We start from the raw sequence: 12,579 nt of genomic DNA on the forward strand, positions 1-12,579 counted from the left end.
ATGATTTCGAGGCGCTTTGGATGCCCCGAGCATTTTGTTGGTCTGATCCAAGCTCTCCATGATGGTATGGGTGGTCAGGTACTGTATCAGAATGATATCTCAGAAGAATTTCCAATCACAAATGGACTTAAGCAAGGATGTGTACTGGCACCTGCACTTTTTGCCCTATACCTGGCAGCTATGCTTTATGAGACAACGCCTGCTAACAACACAGGTGAGGAAATTAAATATTGGCATGATGGGGGGCTTTACAACCAGGCCAGACTTTGCTCCAAAAGATTAACCTATTTCACCTGGGTCACAGAATTGCAATATGCAGATGACAATGCTTCTCCAGCTATACACCAGAAGAACTTCAACAATCTGTCATCTGCTTAATCAGAGCTTATGAACGTTTTGGCCTCACTGTCAACATTCAGAAGACCAAAGTGCTTATTCAGCCTGCTCCTGGACCCCCCCCCCCCCCCCCACAAAATAGATTTTGATATCACCACATCTGGCACAGCTCTGGAAAGGGTGGAGTACTTCTCGTAACTTGGGAGTATTCCCTCAACGCACTGCACCTCTGAGAAGGCTGTGGAAAACAGAATACAGGCTGCCCATATGGCCTTTGGACATCTCTCACATCGTGTATTCCAAACAATGATGTAAGTACCTGCACGAAAATAATGGTGTACCAAGCTGTTGTTATGTTTATGTTACACTACAGGTGTGAAACCTGGACCCTATATCGCTGGGACATTAAGAAATTGGAACGCTTTCATCAACAAAAACTTAGATCCATCATGAACATCAAATAGGATGACTATATAACTAGTATAGCAGTTCTCGAGAAAGCAAAGCTAAATAGTATCAAAGCCACCATCGTTGGTCATCGGCTTAGATGGGCAGGCCATATCCATCGTATGAGTGACAGCAGACTCCCTTGACAAATCCTGTGTGGTGAACTTAGCACTGGGAAGAGGACTCGTGGTGCTCCTCTGAAGCGATATAAAGACCAACTTAAGCAGACCATGAGAAGAGTACATATAAACCCAAATACTTGGCATACTCTCGTACTGGATCGCCCTTGCTGGCGTGCTACCATCTCAGCTACAGTTGCACAGTTTAAACAGGAACGTCGAAGACAGGAAGAGGAAACTCGCCACGTTCATCATGTGAACTAATTATTACAGAAATGCAGGCAAGAAAAAAAAACTCGGATACGAGTATCAGCCAACACCGCCAACACATAATTACATCCAACACTGCTAGTTCGTCATCCATCGATGGCATGTTGCTATTGCGAATATCTGATGAGAATTGATGATCGATGTACATACCTGTGCCATGTGGATGCTATAGGACTTTCGTTACAAGTAATGAAACTCATTTCACCATATTCACCGATCCATGAGGTGAGCAGAAAGCCATAATATATCTTTTTTCATATTCCCCAGTTAGTATGTATGGAAAGAACCTTTCTTTTCATGCCTTTTCATTTCTTTTTCTACCTTATTCTTTAGATCCTCTTACACAACAAACTACTATCTCTGCACATACATAAACATTCAAGTTGCGTATTTTACGTCACATCGTCCACCACAAAAGTGAGTACATATAACCATTTTATATACATAGTGCAGCACAGTCAATTTATAATATATTTTAACTTCTCCAGGAAGATTTTAATTGTTTGTGCAGTCATAGGACTTTAACAAGTATTTTAATATTATTTATTTGGCAACATCAGTTTGTACAACATTCTTTTTTAATTGTATTCAGTCTCTTCTCATTGTTTAAAGACGTTTATTTTAAGTACAACAAAATATTTTTTAACATTTACAACATACATCATGTATGAATTTTTCATTTCCATATCATATCTTAGTCAATTATGAAGTTTTAGCAGCTGATGATGGCTCAAAGGAGCGGAAACATGTAAAATAATCTAAAGAGATAGTTAAACTATGTAAGTATTGAAGAGGTGGTCATATAGATACTTCTTTTGATAGGGCTTTCAGTTTTAACTGTGCCCTTAAATTGCACAGTTACAGTATATTGTTACATGTGTAGCCACCTTAACCTATCTGTGCCTGCAGGCCTCCATATAGCACTGTGGAACATGTTCAGGGGTAGGCCTATATAGTGGGCAATGGGTGGCTGCCAGAACAGAATACACCATTTAGTGAATGTGTTCTTGTCCTAAAACTAGTGTGCATTTGTTTGTTATACTCAAAGAGACCATGTTTATTGATGATGTCGTGCGAAAAGGAATCATCATGAAACCTGAGTTAGGCTAAACTAAGACAATGGTGTCCCATGTCCTGCACATCCCACAAAGTGTCATTTCGAGGGTCTGACAGATATTCATCATGGTTAAGATGTCAAGCCATCAGGGGTAGATGTTTAAGAAGACTGCTATTTGGCTCTAACTGCCAGCTGCAGCAAAGCAAGTACCTGTGAGTAGCCACAGGGATGAATATTTCTAAGTTTACTGTATACTTATGCTTGATTCAGGAGGAACTAAAGAACTGGATGTCTATGAATGCATCCTACTGGCAGCTGCCCAAGTAGCAAAGCACAGAGAAAACAGAGCTTTGATCAAGCAACAGTAAGGCGACGCCAGGTATGGATCTATCCAAGTTTATTGTTTGCAGTGATTTCCGGTGTTTTAACGCAGAAAGACAACAGTGGAAGAAGTATAGTCAGGCTAATATCAACATGAGAGACCATCAACAAGGTGACGATATTTTGGTCTGGGTAGGCATCATGTTGAACTTGCATACACCCCTTGGCATGCTTGATTGCAAGCTTTTAACAGGCCAAGTGAACACAGCTGTCATAACAGAATCAAGGTTTTCAGGAGTACAACGGATGTACAACTGCTATTAAAAAATGACAATGCTTGTCCACACTAGACTGTACTAATAGACAACTACCAAGTAACCAAACATATAGCCCATTTAGTTTAGTTGACCTGTTTCTTCACTCTTAATCCCACTGAGCATTCTTTGAACAAACTCAGACATTGTACTGCAGGTCATCTGGGTATCTCAACAAGCCATTCACAAACTTCAAGGACCAAGTGAATCAGTACAATTTTATACCTCCAGTAATGCCGGATGTCCTTGCTTTTAGCAAAAGAACCTATTGAACAACATGGGTTGCTGTCTAGGGAGAACAAATGTTGAAATGACTCTTTGCCATACTATTCCACACTGGTGATATGGCATGTGCCATGTTGGATACCATGAGGATTGTCATCACCAGATGGTCTTTTGGATTAAGTTCGATTATGTACCTGTATATCACTGGATGAGATGATGAACTAAGCAGGTCTTTTATGGCTGTGAGAATGCAGTAAACTTCATTATCCTTAATTTTAGCTCATACTAAGAGCATACGGAAAGTGAAATTAGAAAAGAACCACCAATGATAAAGGTGACTGGTGTATTAAGGGCCCAACATCAAGGTCACTGACCCGCAACTACCAAAGAAATACTGTCAAAAAAGTGCAGTGTGTCTAAAGAATATATGAAGGACCAAAAGTACTTATTAAACAAAGGACAGCAGGTAGAGTTAGAAAGCTAGGCTTTCCGTGACTATATTGGTCTTATTGGAAGTACAGCAACAAAGTATTTACAAGCTTTCATACAATAACAGAATAGTTTTCAGGCTGCATTCCCTGCTGCTTATGAGCATTTTGCTTAAGATATGAGGAGTAAGCATCTGAATGTAAACCGAATATCTGAAAATACTATCAAACTACTAAAAGAGCACATGATAATGTTCCATGAACAAAGTACAATGTGCAGAAATAGTTATTTCCTTATTTCAGATGTTTGAACATTTTTGAAAGAAACATTCAGTTATCACTGTAAAAGACAAGACAGTCTGGCAGTTCCATCAATGAGAAATTTAATATTTTCACCAATTCTTCCATGACCTGTACTGATGGACACAATATCTTTTGAGATTTTGCCATGGATTATCATGTCTACAAGAAAATTAATTACAGTTTTAAATGTCCAAAAATTGAATTCCTCAGTTGATCTCAGTACACAAGAGATAAGTGGGAAATTTTACAAGAACTGGAAAGCTATTTCTTAGGGATATCAAAAGGGAACATGCTGGTAGACCGACTCTCAACTTGATTCAAATCTTCCCAGTACCATATAAACTTATTCAAGATTTTTACTTCAGACAATGGTGGATGAGTTACTATCCAAGAATTAAGTTCCAAAGGGCTATAGAATAAAATGAGAATTTATTTCCAATCCATTTATTTTGTCATATTATGTATATACTGTACTTGTAAGCTAATTTTCCAAATATTCACCACCATTGGAAAAGCATTATCCGGAGTGGGGCAACAGATTTTGTGGTCCCGAATCACAGAATGATGCTGCCTTGTAATGAAAAATCAAGTTTTAACAGCTTCTTTCACCTTGTTTTCTCAAAACTGCTGGCTGTCACCCATGTGTATATTATTAATACTTCTTAGGTTTTGCGCCACAGGAAGTTTTGAAATTGTGGTTGCAGATCTCTGTAACACTGATAAGTCGATGGGTTTCAGACCTATTCATCAAGTCGAGCAGTAGAGGTGTGAAGTAAACAAGGAAGGAAATGTAGTTAAGAAATGATCTGTAAATTTTTCACCAAAAGAAAAGTACATGTTCTACTAAGGTATCAAACTGTAATTGAAAATAAAAGAACCAATGCGGTTACTTCAAAGTTGAGGGAAATGGCATGGAAAGAAGTTGAATCTGAATTCCATTCTAAGAATATGAGTGTACACAGGGAGTGGAAAAGTTTTAGGTTAGGCTATGAGAATATCAAGAAGAGGACTAAGAAAACAATCGCAAATGATAAAGTAAGTTTCAAACATGTTCTTATTTTGTAAGAGGAGTTGGTTTATAATAATACATTTTCATATTTTCATATGATCCGATCTATTTACATTAAAATGATACTCAATAACAAACTTGTTTAAGGATTCTTACGAGTGTCATGTTTGTATGTTTTCAGACTGAACTACATAAAACAGGCAGAGGCACCATTATTAAACACCACAGGGAAAAAAAAAAAATGAGTGCACTACAGCAAAAGTTTTTGCCAATAGCAAATCTGTTTGATGATGGAATTTTCCATCCTGCAATTGATGATTCGGACAGGCAGCAACCGGAAAAGTTGGTGGAGGTAGAGTATTAGGTACTGGTGAGGAAGACCTCGTATAAACTGAAGTTGAAGAAAGTATGCACCGTCCATCAAGTTCAGTGTCTGGAAGAAAGAGAGGCAACAGTTTATAACACATCAAAGAATTATTTTATGCTAAATGGTTGAAATGTTTAGAAATCGAGCACGAACTTAAAGTGCAAACTTTTGAAATGGACTTAAAAAATTAAAGAACTTCGACTTAAAAATCTCCAAAATTAAGAATTTCGGCAAGTGTACTGCACGTTCTTGAAGTAAAATATGTGAAGTTAGAAAGTTTGATGCAGATTGAAAATGATTACAGTTCACACTGCAGTATTTCTCCCCTCTGTCCTTTATTTTCAGTCACTTCTAGAAGGTCCAAGTAAGGCATTTTCTCTCTTGCAGCATGGTGATCAATATCAGGCAGGTCATTTTCATTTTTAGCTCCAATGTTAAATACAAAAGTAGCTAAAATAATTGGGGAACTCGAGGTAGTTTGACTTTAAGATCCATAGTCAGGCAGGGGAATCACCTTTCTTCTTACTCCCCACCACACACACTGTGCTTTATTTCGCACCAATACAGATAGGTCTCACAGCGATGATGGGATAGCAAAGGGCTAGGTGTGGAAAGGAAGCGGCTGTGGCCTTAATGTACAGCCCTACCATTTGCCTGGTGTGAAAACGGGAAACCACAGAAAACCACCTTCAGGGCTGCCGACAGTGAGATTCAAACACACTATCTCTCGAATGCAAGCTGACAGCTATGTGACCCAAACCCTACAGCCACTCACCTGGTAATCTTCTTTTAACCATTCCGAAGGCCCTTACAATTGCAGACCTAGTTCTTCCACAGGCATTGTTATAAGCACGTTCAGCATCTATTTCATTATTTAAAACAGGAGTCAGTAGATTGCAACAATAATAGCATTCACTATCGCCTAACAGCAGTTCTTGTTGAAATTCTCCAGCCTCTAACCGTGCATGAACTAAAGAATTTCCAAAAATATTGCTATCATGGGCTGAACATGGCCATAATGCAACCACTTTCCGGAAATGTAACTTCCAGTCACCGACGGCTTGTAAGTTTACAGAAAACACCCATTATGATTTTGAAATATTTCAGCAACATTGCCATCAGGACTCATTATTACCACGAGTGCAATCTATTTTCCCCAAAACTCTGGGCAAAATGCCAATTTCTTTAAAGTATCTCATTACCTTTGCTGCTTCATGACGTTCAGTAGGCATGGTTATGAATTCTGGTCTGCATGAAGCAATTTGCCTGGTCACTTGATGAATTGTTCTGGAACCCATTGACTTACCAATGTTGCAGAAATCAGCAACCACCATTCTGAAACTTCCTGTGGCGTAATACCTAACAGGTATTAATACGACAATACATATGGGTGACAGGGGTGATGTCCTTGAGTAGGTTTTAGAAGTGTGTCCCTTAACCTTAATTACAGTCCTTCAAGAACATATTTTGATAAACAAACTCTAATTTTGATAAACAGAATCTAATTTAAAACATTTTATTGTCCATTTCAATCATTGGATTGGTCCTGTGCTGAAAGACATGATGAGCTCATTGTAAAATCAATTTCTTTTCTTCTGGTGAAAAATCAGTATCAGAATAATCTGACATCCTGCAAAAATCAGTAATATACAGTGCTGTTATAGACCCGTTAAACAAAATGGTGAAAAAGAAAAAAAAAAAAAAAAAAAAAAAAAAAAGAAGTCGTGAGTGCACTACAGGAACAGTTTTAGCCGATAGTAAATTTCTTTGATGACGAAATATTCCATCCTGCAATTGACGACTCAGGAAGGCAGTAACAGAAAATGCTAGTAGAGGCAGAAGATGAAGAACTGGGTGAGGAAGATAAGGTAGAAGGAAATCTCATACAAACTTCAAATTCATTAAAATCCATAACAACTGTATAGATAATTATTTGAGTAGTTAATAAAATTAACTAATAACAATAGCAGATATAGGCTATTGTTTATATGGTATTCACATACCCTCACTTCTGAAAAGTAAAAAATTCAACAATCTTTAGCAATAAATGTACCTAGCATTCAGGATAATTATAATTCACCTCAATATTAAGGTACGAGGGTAATACCAAAAATAAGGTCTCCTATTTTTTTATAAATACAGAACTCTGTTCGTGTGGCTGTTGGTCACAATATTCTGAATAGTGTTTCCTGCGCTCGCATATAAACATGCGCACGCCACGCTGAGGCACTCAGTCTTGGCTTGGCAGCCGTTGAGAATGGAGCTCCTGTTGGATGTTACTGACAAGTGCGTGCAGTTATTCAGTTTTTGAACGCAAAAGGTACTGAACCGATTGAAATCCATCGCCAATTGAAGGAAGTGTATGGTGAGTTGTACATGAATGTCAAAAATGTTTGTAAGTGGTGTAGAGAGTTTGCAGCCGGTCGGACTGAAATTCACGACGAACGAACAAAGGAACGGAAAACCATCAATTTCCGTCGAGACAGTCGTGAAGGTTGAGCAAATCATGCGTGAAGATCGGCGATCACCCTGGATGATCTCTGCACTTTGGTTCCTGAGGTTTCTGGAAGCGCTGCTCACAACTTCCTGAACAGCATGGCAGCGAGCCGGTATGACAGGGTCATACAAAAACTGTTACAGTGTCTACAAAAATGCATGGACTGAAATGGTGATTATGTAGAAAAATAGTTAAATGTTCAAGCTGTAAGTTGATGTAAACCATTGTAGAAATAAACAGGTCTATGTATTTTTTTAAAAAATACAAGGCTTTATTTTTGGGATTACCTTCGTATTTTATAGAGTTAGGAAACAATGAAACTCTTCTTCCAAGGCTTTTGGCATAGTTCAATGTTTAATATGAATGATAATGAAGGCAGTCAAATCTGAACTAAAGTCAAGAAGAAATTAACTTGGATTAGCATTTATACAACGAGAAATCAAGTTTGATTTGACTGGCAGCCATTTTTCTTCAATAATCTCAGATCAAATATTTTATACAACTGGCCGTAAATGGATGCATGTTTTAAAAATCAGGTAAGGTCTTATGCTCATTCGAGTAATCTACAATGACTGGAATGAGATGCACTGTGGTTTTGAGCACAAACAGTCCTATTAAAATGAAGTAAGACTCCAAGAGTTGACATATGAAATGCCACACTTTTTCATAAAATCAGAACATATTACTGAGAATGACTATGATAGGGAATTAAAAAAAAATTGTTGAAATTAGTCCCTAAGAGAAATCTGAAACAGACTTCAGTTATATTAAGTAGAGCAATACCTGAAGAAACCCTAGAATCGGGAATGCAGTAAGATGTAATGAAGAGAGATCAGACACAAGAAATGTCGGTCATCTTTTAGAAAACACATCAGTTTAGAAGAGCGTTATTATAATCAGGTTATAGTGGAAGAAATTTTAACTAATGTTCCCAAGACAAAATTTGAATACTTGTGGCAAAATGTTTTAAAGCTGGAGGAAAAACCAACCTGTGATAGGAGAGAAATCAACAGACTAAAAAGGGAAAACTCTTAAACTAAAATGTAAAAATCCTGATGAAACTGGAGTGTTTAAATTAATCTGAAGAATGTTAAGCACAGCTTTCCTCAAGAGTCAAGTAAATGTTCTTCTGTATGAGAAGAAGTTAAATGGACAGACAACAAAATATCTTTGGTATTTTTTCTCAGATGTTGCTTATAATGAAGATTCCTTTGTCAGGGCTGTCTACACTGAAACAGTGGACACTATAGGGACATGAACTATGGAATCGTTCAAGATGTTGAAGATTTACCAAGAAGATGAAGTTACCGGCCCAAATTCGTACATACAAGTAATAATGGTTCGGGGACTTTTCACGCAGTGGAGGTTGCATGTTTATGTTGCGTTTGATGTGAAAATGTGTAGTGACCTCTTAAGTACTGTATCTGTAAAAAGGGGAAGATCGGTTACAGAAAATGTCATTGAGGAATTTCACTCATAAATCAAGAAGCGAGGACAAGGTTCATTCAGCATAACTGTCAATATAACACTGTCAAGAGAGCAGCTATATGAGAGGTAGCGAATATTCAAATAATCATAATAAAATGTTTAAAAAAATGAAAAATCTTATGTAATGTTCCTGAGTAGTTTGTTCAGAGGTACACACTCACCAACAATGAACATATTAATTAGGAGCTCGTAATATCTCACACATTTCCTAAAGAACACGGCAAGTTCAGATAATGTATGTGGAACATGAACTGTGCTATACCTTGTTGTTACTGAGGTATGCATCATTTGCTACTTTCTTAATTTTATTTCCTGTTGTACGTCTTTATTGTAAATATCATTTCTTAACGCTACTCCTCTGTTCTACCCAGTAAATTTTAATGTAATTCTGGACAAGACGTCTGTCAATCGACAGTACACTGTTCTTATTTGTAGGATTTCTGATAATATTTTATGATACTGACTGTACAGTATGTCCCCCTAACTATTTTGATGGTTTTCAGGGACACTGAGGTGCTAGAATTCTGTCCCACTGGAGTTCTTTTACGTGCCAGTAAATCTACCGACACAAGGAATATTTGACATATCTGAGCACCTTCAATACCACCTGACTGAGTCAGGATTGAACCTGCCAAGCTGGGATCAGAAGGCCAGCGCCTCAACCATCTGAGCCATTCAGCCGGCTGTACGATTTCTACAGCTGCTGTAACATTCACTAACTGGATATAATTCTGAGATCAAAGCTTGTAACCAGTTGAATGTTATGAGTTTGTATCTCTCAATATATATCTTTTACTTCATGCATTTGTAGCAATAAATATTACAGGGGCTTAAATATATAAATTGGCTCTTGTTACTTTTTGCCATTGCCTTTACTGCCATAGCAGATTCCCATTCTGCGGTCAAGTGATGGTCTGACAAGGACATAATGCAGCACTGCAGCTCAGTTTCCACAGACCTTACAGGAAGGGTGAAGCCTGTTGTCTGCTACCCTTGGGTATTCCCTACATCGCCTTTTATTTAGTGTATAGGTTTCAGTGCTGAAGGGTCTGAGGACATGTTCAACTCACCTGGTGCAGGTCTTCTTTAATGCTCATCAGCTGATGATGATGAAGAGAGAAGATGAAACTCGGTGTTAGCACATAGCCTACTCCTGTCCAATAACACAAAGGGATCTGCCAGTTTTAACAGCTCAATCCGACAGATGAATCAACATCAACAGCATCATATGCCCTCACTCCAACTGAACACTGCAGAGAGGTTTGGAACTGAATCCAAGCTTTATGCATGCCATCTAGTAATTAGAAATTGTATACGACTACCTCTCCTACTCTGCTGGCCAACATTCTGGTGGTGAAAACCTGTCCTATATATTAAAAAAATCCATGATTATATTTCTCTTAACTATTTATTACGGGGTGCCCGGGCGCGCCGGGCCGTGCGGCTAATTTGGGTTACTGAAGGTAAATTATCAGTACGTAATAGAGATGGTCCAAACTATGAGCAAACGGACAAAATCACAATGGGGAGCTTCACGACACCAGTCGTAGGCAACTTTAAAATAGTGATACTTGACCAATTTGTACTAAAGACAAAAGAACTCTGGGGTATGAAGTTGCTACATTAAGTTGATAACACTCTTGTATTTTGACTACATGGAGATGAAAACTCTTCTTCCATTCTGTAGTTTAGAGAAATGGCCACTACTCAGACAACTTGGTTAAACGAAAACTTACACCTACAGACTAGTACTAGAACAAGGACTCCAACCTTCATTCAAAGTAGAAACAATTGGTAAATAAGCCCTGTTTGATCATGCCGAGAGATTGAGTGAACTTGACTCTACAAATATCAGCTCACTTTTCCAAATTATCGGTAATCAAGAAAGAAACTGGAGAGTTATATATGAACCAACTTCAGTCTGGGATTCTTGGCATACAGCTTATAAGAAGTGAAATGGCGTATGGCTTTTAGTGCCGGGAGTGTCCGAGGACATGTTCGGCTCGCCAGGTGCATGTCTTTTGATTTGACGCCCTTAGGCGACCTGCACGTTATGATGAGGATGAAATGATGATGAAGACGACACATACACCCAGCCCCCGTGCCAGCGAAATTAACCAATGATGGTTAAAATTCCCGACCCTGCCGGGAATCAAACCCGGGACCAAAGGCCAGCACGCTAACCATGTGGCCATGGAACCGGACACAGCTTAGATATTAACATAGTTAGGAAATTTTCTGTTTGAAAGAAACAAATATTTAATAAATATTTGAAAACTAGTCCCAACAGGTAAATTTTGTTTAGTTTAAGAAACAAATTAGTATATTTTTAAGCTGGCCAGTGAAGCAGATTCGGAAACATGGAAAATAATAATAATAAAAGAGCGTACAACTCCATAGACAGACAGACGATCTTTGATGTACTGGAAGAATATGGCACTGACAGAAAAACCAGAGCACTTATACAACAGATGCTTACGGACACCACCTCCAAGATCAAGTTTATGGGAGAAATTTCGGAACCCTTCCAGATACACACAGGTGATGAGGAGACGGGTTCTCACCAATTTTGTTCAACATGGTGTTAGACAAAATTTTCCAGCAGTGGGAGGAACAAGTTAAAGGAATACAGCTGGGAAGAACATGTGAAACAAAAACAATCAAAATGTCTGGCACTTGCAGATGACATAGCCATACTCAGCAATAATACACACGAGGCAAAGGAAGCACTGGAATGCTTGCATGAAATATCTGCCAAAACAGGTCTACAGATTTCTTATGAGAAGACCCAATACATGGAACGACAGAACAACGAGCACACCGTGCATACTGTGTATGGATCCGTAAAAAGTCGAAAAATGTTAATGTTTAGGGTAATACATAGGAGGATCAAACAAGGCATCTAACATAGAACGAATGGAAAAACTCCAGAAAGCATACAAACTCACATGGTCACATTATAATAAGAAAAGCATATCCAGACAGGCCAAACTTACACACTACAAAACAGTCGCATTACCAGAAGCATTGTATGTGTCAGAAACAACCACAATTGGAGCATCAGGCATCATAGAGACAGAAAAAATAGAACGTAAAATTCTCAGAAAAATATTTGGACCAATACACAGAGATGGCATATGGATGAAATGACCTACCAAAGAGCTGGTACCAGCACACTGACAGACTCACAGACATGATCAGGAAACGCAGACTAACTTTCTATGGGCACATACAGAGAATGGACAACAGACTTACAAAGAAAATCTTTGATGTAGTAAACAGTTCAAGCAAGAAAACAAACTGGTATCATGAAACAGAGGAAGACTTAAGGCAGGCGGGGATCAACAGGCAAATGATAGGAGACAGAAAAGAATTCAGAAACAAATGAGAATAAGAAG

General features: G+C 38.3%; 1 protein-coding gene across 2 annotated transcripts in view; it reads right to left on the bottom strand.

The window, feature by feature from the left end:
* LOC136864438 (regulation of nuclear pre-mRNA domain-containing protein 1B) overlaps nt 1–12,579 on the bottom strand; it is a 267,789-nt gene that overhangs the window by 31,034 nt on the left and 224,176 nt on the right. The window contains exon 6 of one of the 2 annotated variants that reach the window (XM_067141429.2): nt 4,870–5,262. The exons of the other annotated variant lie outside the window; for it this stretch is intronic. Coding sequence (XP_066997530.2) covers nt 5,080–5,262 — 183 coding nt within the window. The 3' untranslated portion in view covers nt 4,870–5,079. Of the gene's footprint in view, nt 1–4,869; nt 5,263–12,579 lie in introns of those variants that run through there. 2 annotated transcript variants of the gene reach the window in all.

This window comes from Anabrus simplex, chromosome 2 (assembly GCF_040414725.1).
Source record: "Anabrus simplex isolate iqAnaSimp1 chromosome 2, ASM4041472v1, whole genome shotgun sequence".
Taxonomy (NCBI): domain Eukaryota; kingdom Metazoa; phylum Arthropoda; class Insecta; order Orthoptera; family Tettigoniidae; genus Anabrus; species Anabrus simplex.